We start from the raw sequence: 23,806 nt of genomic DNA on the forward strand, positions 1-23,806 counted from the left end.
CATTTCTCCTGAGTTGTCTAATTTGTGGGCATATAGTTTTTTATAATATTCTCTTAAAATTGTTTGTATTTCTGTGGTGTCGGTTGTTATTTCTCCTTTCTCATTGGTGATTTTGCTTATTTGAGTCTTGTCTCTTACTTTCCCTCTCTCTCTCTCTGAGTAATCTTGCCAGAGATTTATCAATTGTGTTCATCTTTTCAAAGAACCAGGTCCTGCTTTCATTGATCTATTCCATTTTTTTTAGTTTCTGTATCTTTTATTTCTTCTGTAGTCTTTATTATTTCCTTCTTCCTGTTGGTTTTGGGGTTTTATTTATTTATTTATTCATTTATTTATTTAGGTATTGTTTGTTTTCTTTTTTATAGCTCCATATAGATGTAATGTTAGGTTGTTTCAGATTTTTCTTCTTCTGGTATAAAGTTCCCTCTTAGAACCACTTTTTCTGCATCCCAAAGGTTTTGGACCATTTTGTTTTCATTTCTGATTCTTCCCATGTATTTTTTGATTTCTTCTTTGAGTAATTTCCATATCATAATTAAACTACCAGTTTTTAAATTTTGAATTCATTTTAATAATTCAGTTTAAACATGTAGCATATACTATTCATAGATAATTACTTAACATGAAAGATAAAGTGTAAAAGGTAATGAGACTCATAATTTATAATCAAAAATTTTATAGTCAATAAGCTCTAATTTATATTATAATAGAGCTGCATATGTATTGAGTGTAAAACTTTGTCTTTTTTTCCATTTACCTATATTTCCCATCACCTAGTAAAAATGGTGCAATAAGAAGCTAAATTTAAAATTATCTACAAGTTTTTAAGTATTTTATTACTTTATCTCCCTTACTTTTTCAGATTGTAACTTTATTACTTTTTTAATGATATAAAAAAAATTAGCAAGGATCTGATTGGAATCCAGAGTTTACACTCTTGTTTGTAATTCTTTTATCTAAATTACTTAAAGCAAGTTTTATAACTTCTCTGTGGCTCAAGCTTTCCCAGGACACATAATTGAAATATTGAAATCAATAATACAGAATTGTAAGGGTTTTATCAACCCTATTTTATGCAATAGATTTTTATAAAGTCTCATATTTTAAAGTGTCTACAATTACACATTATAAAATAATATAAATATAGATGTTATAAACTATTCAAAATAATTATAAAAAGACATTCAGGAATAAGGTTGAATTCAGGAATAAATTGCCGCAGTTCTGTGGAATATTATTACTATGGGAAAATATGGTCCACTACCCTATATGTTTAAAATGTTATCATAGCACTGATGGACTATAAATTGACATAGCACTGATGGAGTATAAATTAGTACTTTAAACACATCCCAGCAAGAATTATTATGGGGCTGTATTTCCTATTTTTAATGTATCTACTATCTATAATTACTTTAAATATCTAAACTTATTTTACCTCATGCATTTCTATGCCGAAATTATAATTATTTATGTTTTATTAACTACAAATTTATATAATTCTGAAATTATTTATTAGAATAAAATACTTAATGAAATACTGTCTCCTTTGCTGAGTTTGTATCATTTTATGTCTGGATCATGTAGTGATTCTTCTTGTAAATCAATGAAATGCGCCCCCCTCCTTTTTTTTTTCTTTTTTTTTTTTTTTTGTATGGACTTCTGCTCAAATCCCTTTGATTTGCTCAAGAGGCATTAAGTCTGAAGTAGTCAAATAAATAAATAAATCAGTTCTGTGCCTTTTTTACTGTTTTACCTGGTTACAGATCATTCCATTTCAGACCATGTTAAGTGGAGATATTACAGGAAGAAGTAAAGAAGGTATTACTGAATGAAAGAGCTTAATAGAAGAGATTATGTAGAAGTAAAGGATTTTTTTTTTTTTTTTTTTTTTGCATCTGGAGTAGTGGCATTTACAATATTCAGTTCAAATAGTCCATGAATATTCTGTGGGCACTTTCGATGTAAGACGTACTATGTACTAAGTAAGCACTAGCCACATCTCTTGTCCTGGTAGGTGAGTCTATAAAAGACAAAGACAATTCTGCATGATAATATACCTTCTTTGTTTCTAGCTGGTCTTCAGATAATTATGAAAGAAGGAATAATATGTTCACTAAACAATAAATATAAGGACACAGCTAGAGTCATATGTGAGCAATACAGAAAATTTCAGATGCATGTAACACATGTAATTCCTAACAAAGAGACCAGTATTTCAAATATTTGGATCCAGTTTTGTTTTTTAGAAAAACTTATTGAGCACCCATTTTTAACTGGATGTGAATAGACTAGGCTGAGGCTAAAAAGGCTCACATTTTTCCTCATGGAGTCAGCAGTGTTACAGTATCCTCTTTAATGAAATTATACCTGGGTACATTACCCCAGTGAATGGTTATTTTTGCATTAAAACTTTATTCTGTGGGAAAGAAAATTTCCTCCAGGATACATGAATAAAATGTTTGTGCTTAGTGAATTTGTCTGTCTTCTTCCTTTCTTTCCTTGTTTTTTGATATATAATGATGTAACATTATTCTCTTGGCCAGTGTTGTTTAACAGAATTTGTCAATCCATTATATGAAAATAAGCATTCTGGTTGATACAAAAGGACTGATATAGTTGTTGGGATTGCAGTGATTTGTTTTACTGTGGTAAAATAAATGTCCCTGCTAGTGCCATATTATCCTTTTTTTTTTTTATTTATTTTTTTTGCCATATTATCCTTAATTACATATATATGGGTACTATACTACCCGAAGGAAACAGTTTGCAATATGCAAATACCTTTGGATGTTTGGTTTGATCTCTTTAGATTAGATGAGAAAATTTAAAAACTACACTTGGATTTGAACATTCAATTGTGTTTTCTTTAAAAAGAAATCTACATCATACTATCAGTGCAAGCTTTGATCTAGTTGCATCATTCCTATAGATCATGTCTCCAACATTTTTTCGTGTATTTGTGATCAAATGCATCTATAAAAACTGAATTTGACATGCCTGTGGTATATTCTAGTTCCTTTAATACTCCTTGGTCATCATCTTAGAACTTTCTTTGTCTCCTCAGTTTTGCTTATACCCTGTAGTCTATCAGCAAATCCAACTGACTCCCCTTTCAAAATACACACATTTTTTTTGCACTTGACACTTGCTTACTAACTGTACTCCCACCACCCAGGTCCAACATAGTATTGTCTTTTGGCCATATTATTGACATGACTACTTTTCCAGTCTCCTTGCTTTAGCATCACCTGATTATGGTCTATTTCACAACGTAGTAGTCAGGGTGACACTTTTAACATATAGCAGATTGTATAATGTTTCCACTCTGTATTTTCCAGTGATTTACAAAGCCATTTTATTATTTTTTTATTTTGTATTTTTATTGTAGTATAGTTAACATAAGAGTGTTATATTAGTTTCAATACAGTGTACCAAAGCCATTTTAGAATTAAAAGTACCTCCATGATGAGAACTTCCACCAGCCATGCCTCCGTTTACCATCTGGCCTCATCTCATACTGTATACCTAGGAACACTATTCCTGAAATGTATCAAGTAGGTTCCTGCCTTAGAGTCTCTGTACTTGCTGTTCCCTCCCTGTTATGTCCTGATACACATTCCATGTTGCTTGCTGCCTCCTCTTTTTATGTCTGATTACCCTCTCAAACTCTGATGACCCTGCATTATATTGTGCCTTCAACTCCAGCAATTCCATTCTCCTTCTCTGCTTTACTTTTCACCTAGGGCCTTACATTATGTGAAATATATGTTTTACTTACTTGTTTAATGTCTCTCTCTTCCTCTACTAGAATGTAAGTTTCTTCAGGACAGAGATTTTTGTTTTGTCCCATGCTGTATCTGCAGTATCTAAACCAATGTTTGGTAATAATGGGAATAATAAATATTTAATTGATGGAGGTAGGAAGCATGGAGGATACCCACCATGCCCTGTCCTACTAGCCAATAAAATGAGAGTACTCTCAAAGTTATGATCTCATCACCTTTTATCTCCATAGGTTTGTATGCAGATGTCCTCTGCCCCTCCCCTCATAATTTAGGAGCTAAAAATATAGAAATTGCAAATGTAAAAAGTAACTTACATAGGATCTTCATCCTTGTTTGGATGGCACATATGTTTTGATGTCAAACTGTGTTTGAATCTCAGACCAACCTTTGATGGACTGTGTAATCCAACCCTTTATGTAAACCTCTCTGAGTCGTATGTACAGTAGGGATGATAGTATCTCAAAGCTTAAATTTTCTTTTTACCTTCAAGAGTGACAGTTTCATATTTTTTTAATGTTTTTTTTTTTTTTTTTTTTTTGAGACAGAGAGAGATAGAGTATGAGCGGGGGTGGGTCAGAGAGAGGGAGACACAGAATCTGAAACAGGCTCCAGGCTCTGAGCTGTCAGCACAGAGCCCGACGCGGGGCTCGAACCCACGGACCACGAGATCATGACCTGAGTTGAAGTCAACCGCTTAACCGACTGAGCCACCCAGGCGCCCCCAGTTTCATATGTTTTATCCTAACAATAATAACAATAATAAAGCATGGTAACACTCACTAGAGATAATGTTTGTTAAATGCTTGGTAAAATGCCTGGCTCATGACAGTTGCTTAGTCAAATTATATTATTTCTGACCATTCTTTCTTATGAGTAGATGATATAAGCACAGAGGCTTGTAATTAAAAGAGACTATAAATCTAAAGGGACCTGTGTTTTTTATTTTAGAATCAGTGTTTCTGTTTTCTAAGCCATTTATTTCAGATAAGTGGGTAAACATTTATAACTGTTAAGATCCACGTTATAGGATCTGGCCAACTTACATAAACATAAAAGCTGCCCAAGTACAGAAATATTCATTTTTTTATAGAAGTTCATGCTTTTTTTTTTTTTTTTAATTTCTGAGAGACAGAGAGAGAGTGCATGAGCAAGCAGGGGAGGGTCAGAGAGAGAGGGAGACACAGAATCTGAAACAGGCTCCAGACTCTGAGCTGGCTGTCAGCACAGAGCCCCACGCGGGGCTCGAACCCACAAACTGTGAGATCATGACCTGAGCCGAAGCCAGATGCTTACCTGACTGCCCCTAGAAGTTCATACTTTTTAAAAAGGCTTTTATTAAAGAAACAGTATTCTTTTGAGGTTTGATAAATTTAAAACAAAATTTTTTAATGTTTATGTATTTTTGAGAGATTGAGACAGAGTGTGAATAGGGAAGGGACAGAGAGAGAGGGAGATACAGAATCCAAAGCAGGCTCCAGTCTTTGAGCTGTCAGCACAGTGCCTGATGTGAGACGTGGGGCTTGAACTCACAGACTGTGAGATCATGACCTGAGCCAAAGTCAGATGCTTAACCAAGTGAGCCACCCAGGTGCCCCAATTTTTGATGAATTTTAAAGGTAGATTATGTTAATTAACTGCTTTTTTCCCCTCCATGGTACCATATGGCAGACACTTAATAAACCAATACGTTATTTATGAGGTTTTTCCTTAAGTTAATTTTGTTTGAACACTTAAAATTTTGAGTTAAGAGACCTACTTTGTTTTTCATTAAGCATAAATATATTAATTATTCAGTCTTCCCTCATCTAAACCAATTTTTTTATCCTTGAATGTTTTCAAGTGTTTTGAAAAAATTGCTCAGTTTGGCTCTCTTGATCATTCTTGTTGAGAGTAAAGGTTTCTAGACTGTTTTCCATAAAAGCAAAATATATATTTACAAAGAAGCATATATGTACAAAATTATTACACACTTCTCAAACAAAATGTCTCAAGAACCATAACCTAAAATATCCCTCTTGGAGATGGTAATTATCCATTTCAGTGTTTCCTCAAAGGGCCTTGAGCCCTCTTGATAGAAATTAAGGGATCAAGTGTGAGAGACCTATTTGTTTTTTTGTTAAATAATTTATTACAGGATCATTGATTTCTTTAACATCACTACCTGTGGTTAGAGTGTGTCTACCTAGCAAAACACAGATGGCAAATGTTAAGGAGAGATTTTTGGATTTTAGGAAGTTTGAGTAATAGACAAAAAACCCATTACTATTATGTATTTTCAAATTTAAAAAGGAAAAAAAAACTGCTGCTACAAAATGTCATTTGTTTATAATTTGAACTAGGGAATATCTTCCATTGGGAAAAATACTTTGTGGTGGTATCAATTTTGAGTATAGAGTATTTTTATTTAAAGAGTATTTTTATTTACTCTATACTTATAGATAGAAAATACAAATAGAAAAAATATTTTTATTTAAAACATAGAGTATTTTATTTCCATACCTAGCTTGCTTTACTAAGATGTCTAGTATTCTAATCAAATGTTGTGCCATATTACACAAAGTTAAGATGAACAAAAATTTAAAGATATTCCTGAACAGGAGAGAAATACCTCTGAAAAGGTTAATGATCGTTAATGACAGACAAGGCAGCTTACTTTAAAGAGACTACTATGATTTATTAAAAATATTTTTTCAGTATAGTTACAGTTTGAGTATATGAGATTGTGTATTTTAACTCTTTCCTCAAGAAATAGGAGTCTTCGTTCATAGTCTCTACAAGTAAAAAGAGGAGAATAAGGTGGCATTTAATAATATCATTTAAATAAACAGCTAATAAAAATGAAATGTGGTGTTTACTTGTTATGGAGGATAAAGCAAACAAAAAAATGAGTTTGGATGAAGGTCAAATCTGTCCCAGACTTGTTATCCTAAAGTCTGTACTACAGTTTTCTAACATGAGCAGGGTTGTGAATTATTGGAGAATTTCCTCATCAGTGTTATTTAAATTATACTTCATTTCTCATCATGTTGTGTAATCTGTTGATACAAGTGCTAGAGACAGTTTTTAAAGATATTTCTGGTGGTCTGCCCTGCTGAACTTCCAAGTCAGTATTTCCATGCTAACTCACGTTATTCTCTATTTAAGATTCTTACTATTGTCTTAATCTCAGTTATCATTAAATAGATATGGATTTTATAAGTGTGGACTGTTAATCACTCACCAAATAACCTGAATGGTGTATTTGATGAATGTTCATCATTTGAATTCAACAGATAAAGGCAAAACAATATTCCCTACTCAAAAAATGTACCCATTCTAAGTTACATTTTATAATAACATGTTAATTTAAGATAGTTTACATTTGTAATACATCCTAGAGTAAAATTTACAGTCATTTGTTCTGAAATATATGGTTCATAAATTACTGTATTCACATTGGTTAAACAAAAAATAATTTTACTGGGTTTGTAAAATTTGGTCAAGATATTACAACAAGTACTTTTACATTACTTTCCTAAGCTGAATTTAGCACAGAATATCACAGAGCTGAACTGGTTATATAGTGCCAATGTGAGGAATCACTTTAATAAAAAGCATTTGCTGTGAGAGCTCACTTAAGAACTTCTGGTCTGATATGATATTTTCACTTTTCCAAATTAAGCTTTGAAAAATGTAGTAAATAATCACAGAAATGACTCTTGGTCCTGGAGGTCTTACCAGTGCAATCCGTCAAATGCATGGAGACATGAGAAGAGTTTTAAGAATTGATATCATTTTGTGAGAGGGTGTGTGTGTGTGTGTGTGTGTGTGTGTGTGTGTGTGTGATGAAAACAGGAGTATATGTAAGTAATTTTCCTCTAAATCTAAGTTAGGTTTCCAAGTTGTGACAAAACATTGTAAATTTTATATCCAGACTGATTGCAGCTCTGCCTTTTCACTGCAGTGGTCTTGGATCTCAGAAGGCAACAGTGGTCACATGTATACAGGCACATATATTACATTGAACCCTTGCGTTTGGATCCACAATGCCATAGACAACTGACTTATCAAGAGAGTGTGTCATTCCATAATTTTCAAAATTAAAAACCTCCTCATTTATGTTATTTGTCCTATAAACTTGTTTCACTAGTTCCCTAATTTACCATTGATTAGAGAAGGTGTAGTACTCTTGAATAATGTATGAATGCGATTGGATTCTCTGATATGTTTTGAAAATTGGCCTTTCTTTTCCCATTTCACTGGACCTCATCTGCCCTTTCAATTCTCATTTATTGATTCTGGAAGCTATGGATTGGATAATGATAGACTTTGTAAAGGAAGCACAGCAACTGTTTTTGTAGGTGTTGAAGATGAGAATTAGCTAGAAAGTATGGGATCACAATGGCAGGCAATGTTGCTGCCTATTTTGGGGAATGGTTCAAAATGGGACAAGTAAAAGTACTTAACACTTAGAAAAAAGTGAAATGACATTCTTAGAGTTAAAGTATCTATAAAGTGGTGATAAAACTGCTTTAACTTCAGCCTTACTGAGACAACATTGGTATGAGATATTCTGAAATATGACTCAGAGTTGTGTGAACCTAGAGACAAGCAGAAAAGACTTTAAAAAATCAGATTGGTCTCAATAAATGTGGAGACAGAATAATATTTTTTGTATTCTTACTGTATTCACCCTCATTCCTTCTCAAAAAGCAAATCCAGGAACATCATACTTCAATTAATTTTGGTAGGGCTTTTGTTTGTTTGCTTGCTTTTTCTTTTTGCTTTGTGCAAAACAAAGATTTAAAGTGGTTTTGGAGTATATAGAACATGCTCTTAAGCTTATCTTGCATTCTTCATCCCATGGAGCCCTCACAAACCTACCAGTTGAATTATTCAGGAAAGTGTAGTTACAAATAAACTTATCCAAAAATATGCTGAATTCTATTTTTTTGCTAGGTTCAAACTGTATACTCTTTATATAGGAATGGAGTAAGTTATTAAAAATAAATATTAAGCTAAACCACCATAGAAACCATTGGAGGAGAAAAAAGCCTGCTCAGGACTGCACAGGTTTTTAACCCTTCTCAAAGTTTTGTTTTGTTTTTTAACTACTGGCTATTCATACTGAAGAACAGAGCATTAACACTTTGACAATTACTTTTGACCATAAAGCCACCTGCTTCTTTTGGCTGAAGTTACATAAAATTGATTAAAGGGGCTAATTGGACTCATTATAGTTCAGGGTTTGGGGAAGGCTAGATTTCCTTTCTGTCAAAAAACAAAACAAAAATTTTCTAATATTTAAAATTTCTAAGTCTCATTTTCTCTTTTACAAGTCTGATTATTCTTCTTTTGAGAAAATAACTCATCTACAGTGGAGGAAAGAAATACTCCTTAAGCATGCTTAGTATTTTTGTTACATTCAAGTATATAAATTGATGCCAGGAGACTACATTTTTTTAAAGATCTAATTAATATACCACACTATATAAGTTTAAGGTATATAGCAAATGATTTGGCTTACATACATTGTGAAATGATTACCATAGTAAGTTTAGTTAACACTTAACATCTAATATAGATACAAAAAAAAGTAAAAGAAATGTTTAAAAAAAGTTTTTTTCTTCTGATGAGAACTCTTGGGATTGACTTTTTAACAACTTTCACATATACCATCCAACAGTGATAGCTGTAGTCACCACGCTGTACATGACATCCTTAGGACTTATTTACCTTATAACTGCAAGTCCATACCTTTTTTTTTTTTTTTTTACTATTAAGTTTATTTATTTTAAATAAATAGAGAGTGCTGGCAGAGGGACCGAGAGAGAGGGAGTGAATCCCAAGCAGGCTGTACACTGTCAGCACAGAGCCTAACACAGGGCTCAATCCCATGAACTGGAAGGTCATAACCTGAGCCAAAATCAAGAGTTGGACGCTTAACTGACTGAGCCACCCTGGTGCCCTGCAAGTTTGTACCTTTAGACCATCTCCTTCCAATTCCCCCTTCTCCTATCTCAGTACTGCCTATGGTAACCAGAAATCTGATCTCTTTTCCTATAAGTTGTTTGTCTGGATGGTAGATTCCATATATAAGTAAAAACATACAGTATTTATCTTTCTCTGTGTCACTTAACTTCACTTAGCAAAATGCCCTCAAGGTCAACCCACATTATTGAGGAGACTGCAGTTTAATCCTCAAGCAGCTGATGTGAATCTTTGAACCAGTTTCTTAAAATCTTCTTCCATGTCATCAAGTCTTAACTGGAGGTGGTACCACACCTATCTGATTCAGACACATCTTAATACTAAAATACTCAATAGTATTCACAATGTTGTGCTATTTCTAGCTTCTACAAGTCAGTTGGGGATAGCAGAACAGTTATTCAATTACTTTAATGTGGCTGTACTAAATCCTTCCATATAAGCAAATATTCTATATAACCACATTTTGTTTCTCTGTACTCTAAAACTTACTTAAGCCATTTTTAATGAAAATCTTTGTAAGTACATATCCCTTAATTTTTTTTACAAAAATTAGTAAATGTTTTACTTCTTTAGATCTAGAGTCATTTTAGGAATGACATGGTCATATTTTGTAACTCAGTGATATCCTCACAAACTTTAAGATGTAAACCTTATACTAAATGATCCCAGTGCTAGAGTTTTGTTTTTAAATATGTGTTAATCATCTATTGTCAAGGCATAGAAATTTAACAGGGCTTAGATTAATAGTACTTCTTCCCCAATTAACATTTTATGCTTTGAAACTAAGAGCAGTTTTTATGGAGCAAACTACAAAAATGGTTTGAATGATTTCATTTTGTAATCTTGAGGACCACTAGTGATTAAAGAGCTGAGTAGTTGATGTTATTGAACAGGTGACTTCTGGATAAGTGAGCTTTACAACAATTGTTGGAAGGAAAGCATTATTGAGAAATTTGGTAATTTCCAGCTCTTAATTTGAGTAAAAAATTCCAGATTAAACCAGTCAACTCTAAAATCCTCTCTAGGCTTAATTTTAAAAGCCAAAATAATGGAAAATACTCTCCTGAATGTTAATACATGAAACTCATGAAATAAAAAGGAAATCACCAAGAAGCAAGCTGTTAATTGCATAGGAAATGCCAAACAGCTTAGTTGATAGGCACCTTTTTCTATAAACTACCCATAGCATGAAAATGATCCTAATTTGTATGTTTGCTGAAGATAATGACTATTCCTAAGAGTTACTTTTGTTAATGGCAGTGTGGAAAAAGACAATACAACCATGGGGCACCCAGTTTTGTGAAATCAGTATAATAATTAATTACAACCTTGGCCCAGTAATTAAGCAGTCAGTCACCTTGCCAGAGTAAGTTTAAAGGCACTTAGGTGGTTCATTTAAGTTTATGATTTCAAAATATGGAATTAGGCACTGTGGGCTGGAAAGGAGCATAGATTAGTGAATTAAACAGATACCTCAGCCAAATAAAGCTCCAGCCCTGGCACAGCTTCTCACTTTGCTGGATGACTTGAGCAAGTCACTTAACCTCCCTGTCCTTCAAGTCTTTGGCAGCCGAGTGCCCAATCCTCTGAGAAATGAAGAAAGAAGAAGTTAAATTAAATAGAACTATACCTCTTGCAAAAAGTAAATGAGCAGAATTGCTGATGAGCTAATAGACCCCAAAAAGCTAAAATTTTAAATGTGCAACTTTCAGTCATTAAATAAGAAATCTTTAGGCACAGTTCACTAAAAGATTTCAGTGTGTGGTAGTCTGCTAACATTTTGGTAAAGATCAATTTGCATCTATAAATACAGTTTATTTCCTAGTCTGAGTTTCACAGTAGACAAGATAGACTCCTGAATAAGGTTTATTATCAGGCGGTTTCATCTGAGCACACTTCTTAATCCCAAATCTATAACTGCTGGAAAGCTCAAGCTTGAATAACTAGCATCTTTCTCTGAACTCAGTTCTCTTAAAAAGAAATTACAAGTTTAAACATTGACTGGATATGCCTAGTTTATCTTGCTAGACCTATATAAATTACTTTGGCAACTAAAATACCATGGCCTCACATATCATGGTCATTCTGCTGATTCTGAGTTATGCAAGGTCCATAGGTGCCTTTTTTGGGGGGATTTTGTAGGGCTTTTTAATGTTTGTTTATTTTTGACAGAGAGAGAGAGAGAGAGCATGCACATGCAGTTTGGGGCATGGAGGGAGAATGAGAATCCCAAGCAGGCTCCATGCTGTCAGTGCAGATCCTGATCCTGAGCTTGAACCCCTGAACCATGGGATCATGACCTGAGCCTAAACCAAGAGTCAGACACTTAACTGACGGAGCCACCCAGGTGCCCCCATAAGTGCCCTTTCAGTTAACACAGTTACTTTCAAACTGTTACCAGATGTGCTCATCATCAGTATACTTGGCGTTTATCTAATGTTTTAAAATGTACATATTTTATATACCTCATCTATGTATTCATATGTGCATGCACTTAGAGGCATTTACTCAGTGCTAGGTGTTGAAGGTAGAAAAAGGCCAATTCCTGCCTGGGCAGGTGTCTGAACATCCTGTGATCATGCTTTAGGAAGACTGCAGTATGTCCAAAAGGCTGTGAATGGAGCTTAGGAAAGGCTATAAGGAAGAGATAACTGTGGAACAGAATATTGAAGGTTTCCAGACAGAAGAAATGGTAAGAAGAAAGGCAAAACATTAAAGAGCCAGGATTAGTTGAGGAAAAGTGAGGCACTTGGTATAGTTGTAGAAAAGGTTATGTGGGACTCCTGGGGGAAAAGAAGTGTCAAGAGTAAAAGCTAGAAAAATAAAGTGGGAAGACCTTTCAAAAACAAAGAAGATTGGGCTTTGGCTTCTAGACAGTGGGGGAAAGGCATGGTTAGTTCTATTCTGTAAAGATGATTTTGCAACAGTGCAGGGTGGAGAGTGGGAGTGAGTGGGATGTGACCTTGGAGCAGGAGAGGTTAGAAACTTCTATGAGCCTGAATCAGGGAAGAGGCCATTAGCCTAAAGAGGAAGAAATGGATCTGAGAAAGATTTGGATGAATGAAGAGGAACTGGTGATCAGCTATATGAAGAATTGAAAGAAAAGGAAGTGTCAAGGCTTTTGGTTTGGGCAAGTGAGCAGCATGTTATGTCGTCACTACCCAAGGTGAGTGATACAAGAGAAGCAGCAGGTTTTGCAGGGAAGTTACTTGAGGGCCATCTTGGGCATCCTACTAGGTCTGAAATGACAGGATAACTGGAGAGGTTACAAATCAGATAGAAATATGAACTTGAAGCCCAGAAGGGTTTATGGTTAGAGATAGAGATTTGTCAGTCTTCATTAAATGGTCAAAGCCAGAGGAACAAATGAGATTGCCAAGGGCAAGCAAAAAGATGAAGAGGCTGAGGATATACTGTAGGAGACATCATTATACATGGTAATAGAAAATTATATGACTCGTGGAGGACAACATGAGAAAGGAGAGAATAGAGTCTATAAGTAACCCAATTGGGGTTTTGAGCTGGGAGACTGCTAAAATTGTGGTTGCATTAGCAAAAATAAATAAGTCCCAAGAAGAGAAAGAAATCTGATGCTTAGGCAAGTTGAAGGGTATTTTCTTTCACTGTCAGTAAACAGTAAGACATACTTCTTAAAATCCCAATTGTTTTCATTTATTACTTGTATATTTTTTAAAGACTCTCTGACCATCATTTAAACATGTAGTATTATATGTTGGAAAGGCCACTGGATTGGGAGTCAGAAAGCAGTTGAGTTTGTTCTGGACCCACTATTCATTCAGATATTAAGCATGTACTATCCTCGATGTTGAGCTGCAGTGGTAAGTTATCTGTCCTCGTAGAGCTTACAAATAGAGAAAATGTAGTCAAATTCACACAATTAAATATATAAATACAAGTATACTCAGTGCTTTTAAATGGCAGTTGTAGGTTAGGATATGTGTGAATTTATAACATGAAGACCTCTCCTAAAAGGAGGGTCAGAGAAGGCTTTTTTGAGGAAATAATAGTTGAGATCTGATAAAATAAGTGGAAGCAAAGATTGGAGACAGTTCTCCAAGAAGAGAGAATAATATATATGAAGGCCTGACACTAGAAGGCAGTATGGCCATTTTGAATTTCTGAGAATAGGCTATATGGGTGGGGTGGAGAGGATAAAGTAAAAGACCCTTTGAATGAGTCTGGCGAGATGGGCAGAGTCGAGATGATTTAAGATTTCATAGTCTGTCTTCAAATAATTTATTCTTAAATGATGGGTGCTTATTCCAGAATGGTGGTAAAAAAAGAATAATACATTTTTTAATTTTAAAACACAATGTTTATTTTTGAGAAAGAGAGACTGAACATGAGCGGTGGAGGGACAGAGAGAGAGGGAGATAGAGAATTCGAAACAGGCTCCAGGCTCTGAGCTGTCAGCACAGAGCCCCATGTGGGGCTTGAACTCACAAACCGTGAGATAATGACCTGAGCTAAAATTGAACACTCAACCAACTGAGCCATCCAGGGGCCCCAATTTGTAATATATTTTAAAAGGCAAAATCAATAGAACCTGAAAGGTTGGATAGGGTGTGTGGGATGAGGGAGTCCAAGATGATTCTCAGGCTTCTTTCTAGTTTATGCAACTGGATGGTGATGTTGCCATTCACCAAGAGGGAGATCCCTGGAAAAGCAAATAGATTTGTGCAGGTAGAAGTTCATTAGATCAGTTTAAGGTATGTTGGGTTCAAGATGCATTTGAGATATCCAAATGAAGATTCCAAACTAGGCACTGACACACAGATGTGGAGGAAAGGACTAGAAAAAAGGAAGTAACAATGTAGGAGTCACTGGGACATAAATGGCGATATAAAAACACTGGTGTGGACAGGTTCATAAGGATACAGTGTATGTTGAGAAGAGGGCTTCAAATTGAACCTTTAAAAGGAATTGAAACATTTAAATTCCAGGTAAAGATAGATAACATAGCAAATGAGAGAGAGACCATGTGAGCGCACAATTATTAAGAAAAGCAGGAAAGAAGTAAGAGTATTTCAAATGGAGGGAAGGAGTAATCAGCAAACACTGTGCCTTGGGCAGTTCCTATATTCTTTGTACTTACCTGTTAAACCAGTAGGTAATGTTTGTCTGCATATCTGAGCATTGTTGATCACTGTTGATCAGATCTGATAATGTTTGAGATATGTTGAGGTCTATCAATTGTTTTCTTATGTACTTATTCTCAGTTCCCAGGGTTTCTTGTGTTGCAGGTTTGTTTTTAACACTGGGGCCATTCACACTCTTATCTTACTCTTTCTCTTTAGAAAAGTAAAAGAGCCAAAAAGAATATGAATTTGAACATGAAAATGTTCCTAGTTCTTTTGCATGGTTGCATGGGAAGCAATTAGAATCTGAAGCATCTCTCCCACATATTTTCTCTCCTGCCTTTCTCCTAGGAACCTGGAAATCCCCCACAACTACTTCAGGATTGTAGGTGTAGGCTTCAGCACCTCCATTCTTTAAATAAAACTGAGTAATCAGTTCCCTGTGATTAAAGTGCTAGCTCAAGGTGGAAAAACTTATGGTATTCAGGGAATGCCATATTGATATACTTCTCCTTCATCTTAATTGTTACTTAGTGACACCTCACAAGCTGTCCTCACTTTGAATTCCGGAGTGGTCATTACTTGATATTTAGGAAGAGGGAAAGCCAGATGATAGGGGCCCCTTTCTACAGAAGATGGACGGCCAGGCACCTAGCACAGTGACTGTCCTTTAACCTCACTGCTCACTAGCCAGCACCAAAACCTCACTCTTCCTGTAGGTCACTGTGGGAGTAGTCCCAACCACCGTAGACTACTATGTACAAATGATTCATTTCCAGACTTCTGCTTTCCTTTATAAAGAGTCAGTGGTCATGTGCGGCCTGTGACTCACTCAAGCTCCTTTGCCCCAGGGAAGTAAGCACTCTAAAGATTCCTGAGTTCCAGGCACCCCTGAAGCCCAGATTGTCATGTTGTTTTTCTGATGGTGCAGCACAGAAGCATTCTCACTAACACTCACTTGCTGTGCTGCCAGCTAAAGGACCATTGTTTCTGAGCCTAAGAACTAAGAGAGAAGGCAATTTGTGTGGCTTTGATTATGCAGGACAAAAATTAAGCCAGTTGTAGCATGTAAACTATTAAAGAGCTAGTATTTCCACAGGGACCCAGTGTGAGAGATGGCCATACCTATTCCTGGTATTCTAATTCCATATTTTATTACGGAATGCAGAGATGTTCAGAGAATTCAGAAAGTGACCTTGAACTTTTCAAGCTCTATAAACTGAGCCTTAGCCTAATGAAGCTCTAAAAAGGGCACTGATATTACATTCATTTTTTTCCCTCATCTCATTTTTAAAACTTGCCATTGTTTTCTAAACTGTGGTTTTTTTACTTAGCAAACAACAAAATTTATTAGCTTTAAACAAGGTTTAATATTGAGGAAGTTTTGGTAGTCACAATTTCTTAATCTCCTTTTCTGAGCACCAGTGTCCTTTATATTCCAGAATCGGGTCAGCTGTCATGCACGTTTGCCAAATGTTCATACTGTTGAGGCCAGAAAAAGATGAATCACTTATTGCCTAACTAAATTAAGCTAAATGTGCCATTGGCGGCATCCCTATTACAGAATTATTCCCTACGACTACTTGTGTCAGTGTGTTTTGGCATTGGATATATTAGATATTCATAAATCAAATGAACAAGGGCAAAAAATGTTTTACATGTGTGAAGGAGCTAAGTAACTTTGTTCTTTTTTTCCTAATATAAATGAAAATTAATTATTTAACTAACTATAAAATCTAACCTATATAGTGATTTTTTATATTATCAACCTTGGCATTATTAGCAACCATTTTATGGACAAATCATATTTTATTTTTTTAAGATTTTATTTATTTCTGAGAGAGAGAGAGACAGCATGAGCAGAGAAGAGTCAGAGAGAAAGGGAGACACAGAATCAGAAGCAGGCTCCAGGCTCTGAGCTAGCTGTCAGCACAGAGCCCAATGCAGGGCTCGAACCCACAAACCATGAAATCATGACCTGGGCCGAAGTTGGAGGCTTAACCCATTGAGCCACCCAGGCACCCCTGGACAAATCTTACTTTATAGGGTCATCTCATATAGTATAAATGAGGTCAGGTTTACAGAATATTTTAATTAAGGAATATCATAACCTAGAAAACATAAGCATTTAATTTTGTGGTTAAAATATGTTTAATAATAATCAGTTTCATTAAAAATACATATTGGTTGCTTTTATTCAATAACAAAATGGGGCGCCTGAGTGGCTTGTTCGGTTAAGCATCCAACTCTTGATCTCACCTCAGGTCATGATCTCACAGTTGTTGAGTCCGCAGCTGAGCCTTGTGCTGACAGCACAAAGTCTGCTTAGGATTCTGTCTCTCCCTCTCTCTGCCCCTTCCCTGCTTGCACTGTCATTCTCTCTCTCTCTCAAGATAAATAAACTTTGAAAAACAAATCCTCTAAAACCAGACTTCAGCTTTTTCTATTATGAATAGCAGCTTTACTAAGATAGAATGGCTGTAACTTTCATGACTCTGCTAGTTAATTTCCAGTAAGTTAAGGAAGTATCACAATGTTCTTAAAGCAAAACTCATAGAAATTTAATTTTAAAAACTCTTATGCATTAATTTCATTAGTTACAGAATTCTGAAATAAAAAGATTGTCATTAATGGCAGTTGATCAAATGCACAAATTTATTGAGCATCTATTTTAAAGACATTGGTATAAAACTTAGAGGATGCAAAAATAGCCTCCCTCCACCCCATTGCAAACCACCCCCCCCAGAGCTTTTAATTTAACTAGAAAGACCATCACACACTGAATAAAGTTTAATAACAATATAAAACCGGTAATGATTTAACTAAAAAAGGTGTCGTGGTACATAGCATATGCTTAATTACCAAATGAATGATACACTGTAGGCATTCAAAAAAGGCAAGGAATACTTGGAAATGTAATCAGGAAGGAATTCACTGAATAGATGGGACTTGAGCCAAGCCAACTATAATAATTTTACCAATTGTGAGCTGGATATAGAAACAAAGCATGTTTGGTGTTAGAGTTGACAGCTCTTCAGGGAGGTTCCATCTAATTATGTGCCTATGTCCACATATTGATTCATATGTTGGTTTTCCGATTTACAGAGTTCACTGAAGGCCATTTGGCTAAATATGATGGTATTTACAGTGTAGGCATTCCCTTTTGCAGAGTTGGTTGAGCAGAACAGTAAGAAAATAATTATTAAAGTGTCTCAGTGTAAAACATCCTCTGTACTCTGAACACATTTACAAAATTATGTTGATAAAGGTCGTGAGAACTTACTTTAAAAATATAGCCTGGAATTTCTAGGTGACTAAAGATCCTGTTAAAATGCAGATTCTGAATCTGCAGGTCTGGAGTAGGACCTGAGAATCTGTTTTACAGCCTCCCAAAAGAAGTAGATGATGCTCATCGCCACACTGTAGACAGCAAGACTGTAGAGAGAATAACACCACGTTTTGGGGAGGGATGGACCTTAAATGGTAAAACCCTGTTTAAGAAAAATAGCAATATCGTTAGAGTTTTATGAGAATAAAGGACAAAATCCATATAAAATACTCTATCTTTGCCTTTAGCACGAAAGCAAGAAATTATCAAAGTCACCGAACAACTGATTGAAGCTATCAACAATGGGGACTTTGAAGCTTACACGTGAGTAGAGGCACATGTATTTTGCTTTCATGCTTATGACAAAATATATTTTATATATGAGTGCATTCTTCAGTGTACTGGAATTTATATTTAACCCCAGCTTTGAGGTCAATGATAGCCTTATTTCACAAATAAATAGTATTTACAAAGGAAACACAAGGTTTCTGATAGGAAGATTACAAGTCTGTGCTCTCCTGGTTGGTGCACAGACTTGTAATCACGCACTCCTCCATGTGGGGAAGGCATTCCAGGCAGAGCTGCATCCATGAGAGCAAACACAAAGAGACAGGAAAGCACACAGAAAGTGCCTTTTTGTTTAAGAAATGTTTTGCCTCGCAGCTCTGTCAAGATGCTGGGAAAAAGAGAGATTAGAAGGTGGCATGAGGCAGCCTTCTACCTCTTCAGCCAGCACGGCTCAGCTTTATCTTTGTGTCTTTTATGAGTTTGTCTCTTAGATAACAATTTATTTGAAAAAATGTTCTAATGCTTAAAGCTTATAAACTGCTGGACCATGGGGTATATAAAGGAAATCAAATACAAATAAAGCATTCAAACAATAGTGCATAAAGGCTTATTTCACAAAGTATGTGGGTCAAGTTAGCTATTTGGACAAAGATAAAAATCAGTCCAAGCCTTCCTCTTAATCCATATGAGTGAGTTCCTCTTGAATGAAAGAGTTAAATGCAAAAAGACTGAGTTTGATCTCTGATTGGAAAGACCTAAGTTTAAAAGCAGAGGAAGTAATCACAAATAAGATAAAATGATTAGGCTACCCAAACAGATAAAACTTGAATACTTAAAAAAAAAGCCTAAATATGCAAATATGTATTCAAGAGCATTTTCTGCCAATCAGATCAGCAAGGGTAAAAATTGCTGAGAAGCAGAGGGATGCAGATACTGTAGGACCATGGTGACTTTCTTCTACCACTGGATGAAGTATAAATGGAGGCAAACATTTAGGTTGGTGGTGGCGGCAGTGGCTGGAAGGAACATTTAGTTCCTATATACCATAAAGTACTTACTTCAAATTTATTTATTTCTAAAGTTTCAAATTGTTTTAATCCTTTAATTTTACTGATAAAAAATTTATCATGTGTACAGGAACACCTGGGTGGCTCAGTTGGTTTAGCGTCTGACTCTCAATTTTGTCTCAGATCATGATCTCAAGGTGTTAGATCTAGACTCTAGCTGGGCACAGAGCCTGCTTGGAATTCTCTCTCAACCCCTCCCATTCATGCACACTCTCTCAAAGTAAATAAAATATGTCCAATATTAAGGAAACCAGTAAGTAATATGTGGTACATTTGATACAGTGGATGTTCATGCAGTTTCTAGCAATATGGCAAAATGCTTGTGATGTAATGTACATAATTCTTCCAACTACATGAAAAACATTAAAAATAGAATGAGATATGCCAAATTGGTTTTAAAAAGGAAAAAAGGACATTGCCCCTGGGAGATGAAATTGAGTGTAAGGTTTTTTTCTTGCCTTTTTTTCCCCAAATTTTATATAAGGTATTGCTTTTATCATCTGTTAAAAAATATGGAAGAGAGTAATTGGGTGTAAGAACTAAATTAAATGCAGGGTTGCTTCTTTGAATTAAATGTGTATATGCATATAGATGCAAACACATGCATATGCGTGTATTTGTGTTTCAGCTATTCAGAGCAAGCATGATTTAATAAAGTGCACTTGAAATAGTAAGATTTGCCTAAAAGAAACCTCTTGTCAGACACCAGAGCTCCCTTTTAAACAAAGTTGTGGAGAACTCTGCTACAGAAGCTGCTCTTCTGTCCTCTCTGCTAATAATTTTGGTAGGCAAACATGAGAACGTGCTCTCCAAACATGATACTATTTTAAAATACATATTTTTTTGTAATGGCATTCTCCTATGAATAGTTAAAAAAGGTATATTTTGGTGGTGGTGGCAGCCAGGCAAAACTGGGACATTTCCTATATTCTAAGAGAGGTTAATGTTAGGTATTTTAAATAATGCAGTCCTGTGGAATTACATCTGCTTACCTGTGGAGGTCTGTAATCTGGCCTGATGTCCCAACTCAGGCCCAGGGATAATCCAACAGGACCTTCCCTGGGAGCTTTTCAGGTGGTAAAATACACTGGTAAAGACCTGTCGACTGGTCCTTAGAACACCTATTCAGAGCAAGTGTGTGCGCACACACATACATCAAGTGGCAGCTTTGTGAATCCTTTATTGATCCAAAGCCTATGACAGGCGATAAATGCATGTATACAGAGGAGAGAGGAAGAAAGAACAGATTAACAGGTTTTCAGATCTATTGACTCTCTCTGATAGTTAGGTAAAGAGATCCATCATAGTACAGTGACCCTTAGATGATTTCAGTGTCAATAAAAGGTAGTAAAAAATTTTGATTTGCCAGTGTTGACAACCAGAAGTCATATTTATAGAGGAAGGAATAGCCCCTGGCAGAATAAATTCCTGTTACCATATCAACACTGTTATTCTCATTTTGCCCTTTAGAGATTATATATATTGGACTTTGAGCTTGAAAGTACCTGCCCACCAGCAAGTCTGAGACAAGATGTAAAAGCCCTCCTCACTACCTTCTCTGCCACCCCTGCCTTTAAGGCTTTTTTACTCTAACCACAGAAATATTTACTGATTTTTTAAAGTATTTTATTTTTAAACACTTTTTTTAAATGTTGATTTGTTTTTTGAGAGAGACAGAAGGAGTGTGAGAGAGGGAGGGACAGGGAGAGAGGGAGACACAGAATACGAAGCAGGCTCCAGGCTCTGAGCTGTCAACACAGAGCCCGACATAGGGCTTAAACTCACAAACTGTAAGATTATGACCTGAGCCGAAGTTGGACACTTAACCAACAGAGCCAACCAGGTGTCCCAACTATTTTCTACTTTAAAAGTGTTCTTTAAAAACTCGGTTCCACACACTATGAACAATACTGTGAAGAACTATAGTGTCTTGGCCTTTTGACACTTGTATTTCTCTTGAACAGTTAAAATGCTTGGCCCCCCAAATAAGTAGTCCCAAATCCTTTTATCACTTTATGAACTCAAACTAATTCCTCAAATCCAGATTTTATGTCACCTTCTCTGAGAAGCCTACCTTGCTCACCACAGGCCCAAGGAACTGTTTCCCCCTTTATGTATCCGTGGGACTTACACACCCAGTGACCCAGTGCTCCCCAGATCAAGCGACTAGCTGTCCTTCCCCGAACATACTCTGTGTTCTCTCAGTACTGGGCCATTGTATTTGCTGCCATCCTCCTGTGAACCACTTTCCCCACACCTGGAAAATGTCTACTCATTCCTGAAAGCGCAGCTCACATTTTTTTCTCCTAAATCTTTCCTGTCCTATATGTAAGTAATCTGGTTTTCAGGCACTTTATATTTATTTCTATTGTTTCTATTATTTCTATTTCTTGTTATATTATAATCATTTCAAAGAATATCTGCTACTTAGGTGTTTCTTCATTGAATAAATTTCTCCAAAGAAAGCCCATTGGCTTTCTCTGAATATTTAAAAATATCATCTCTCTTTGTTGAATTACATTTCTAGGATTAAAAGGAACACTAATATATGCATTTGAACCTCTAATTTTAAATAAACTTTAAACATAGCTTTTCCAGAAAGTATAGGAGATGACATATGCCTACAAATCAATGAATATAGGCATCATAATTTGTTCCAAAATTATTTCATTTCAGAGCCAATGTTGGTTTTGTAGGACTTGGAGAGTGTGTTGGACATCGACAACATTTAAAAAATAAGATGGGACACCTGGGTGGCTCAGTCAGTTAAGTGTCAGACTTCAGTGTAGGTCATCATCTCACAGTTCCTGGGCTCGAGCCCCACATCGGTCTCTGTGCTCAGACCCTGCACCCTGCTTTGGATTTTGTATCTCCCTCTCTTACTGCCCCTCCCCTACTTGTGCACTCTCTCTCTCTCAAAAATAAACAAGCATTAAAAAAAAGTTTAAAAATTAAAAAATAAAAACTGGAGAAATCCTAGAGAATTCACCTTGGAAATAGAAGAAAGCAGAAGTTTTAAAAAGGAGACTCCTAATGTAGTATAGATTATCATCTGCTGGAACTTGCTATTATTATCTTGTGCCTATCATAATGCCCTGCAAAATGCTTTTATGGCATCTGCTCCTCAACCTACCTTGCCAAGGCTTGTGAAAGAAATTTTTATATTTTTAGTGTGGTTTTTTTTTTTTTTTTATAGAGACTCTTTCCTTCACTGTTTGATAAATAAGAGTGGATATGTGTGAAACAAAGTATATTAACTCATGTATTGGTTATTTTCATTATTTTTTTTCCCCTACAGCAAAATCTGTGACCCAGGCCTTACTGCTTTTGAACCTGAAGCTTTGGGTAATTTAGTGGAAGGGATGGACTTTCACCGATTCTACTTTGAAAATGGTACATTTATTCTAAATTTAATAACATGCCTCTTCCAACTTCTCTTTGAATTTCTCTCAATTTTGTAGCTTTGCTTTATTCTCCAATGAGAATTTTTACCTTAATTCAGTATTTTACATAAAAGATTTTTATATTTGAAATTGAAAAAAAATGACAAGCTTAAAAGAAAGTTTTGGTGTTTTGAAAACTATTTGAACATACCCCAGCTAAGTCTCAGTAAATTGTATACATAAGCTACAAAATGAATTACCAAAAAAGTTTTCATAAAACATTGTAAACATTGTTTATGTATGAAAAATAAAAGACACCATAACATGTCAGGATATTTGACATAAAGGAGTGCTTTCAAGCATATTTAGTGCTCGTTTTCAAAGTGAAATGTACCTGAAAATGAGTGATCAGGTAAATGTGTCATTGCCACCACAATAATTTAAGAGGTCTCAGAGGAAATAGCCACATTTCAGAGAAAGTAGAAAAAGAAACTCCTGAGATCCTTGAGAGTATTAAAAAAAAAAAGTGTGAACCAGAAATTCCTTTTATCTTCCTTTTCCTTAGCCCTAAAGACTAGATACTGTGTTTCGTTTGCATGATACATAGAGTGAATTCATTATTTAAAAAGGAAGTGTAGCAACAATTAGGATAATCAATTTCCAGTAATTATAAGCATTGACAAGAATGTCTGCCATGGCATGAGTTTTTAATTTAAGGTATGTTTAACGAATTACTTTTTTTATATAGTCACTAGGCGTTTGTGAGAATTATGTGGCAAATTGGCCTTAACAGAGCTTCAAGTAAATTTTCTCATTCTCTCGTAATGTTTCTTTCAATTGATTCTCAGCTGACGCCATCTCCTCTCTAATAAAAGAATAATTT

General features: G+C 35.4%; 1 protein-coding gene across 9 annotated transcripts in view; it reads left to right on the forward strand.

Moving 5' to 3' along the window:
* The window catches only part of CAMK2D (calcium/calmodulin dependent protein kinase II delta), a 306,496-nt gene that overhangs the window by 276,486 nt on the left and 6,204 nt on the right, over positions 1 to 23,806 (forward strand). For all 9 annotated transcript variants that reach the window (XM_039220002.1, XM_039220004.1, XM_039220005.1 and 6 more), the window contains 2 exons: positions 18,434 to 18,509; positions 22,839 to 22,933. In XM_039220002.1, the coding sequence (XP_039075933.1) occupies positions 18,434 to 18,509; positions 22,839 to 22,933 (171 nt within the window). The remainder of the gene's footprint in view (positions 1 to 18,433; positions 18,510 to 22,838; positions 22,934 to 23,806) is intronic.

This window comes from Hyaena hyaena, unplaced genomic scaffold (assembly GCF_003009895.1).
Source record: "Hyaena hyaena isolate Hyena2069 unplaced genomic scaffold, ASM300989v1 scaffold_854, whole genome shotgun sequence".
Taxonomy (NCBI): Eukaryota; Metazoa; Chordata; class Mammalia; order Carnivora; family Hyaenidae; genus Hyaena; species Hyaena hyaena.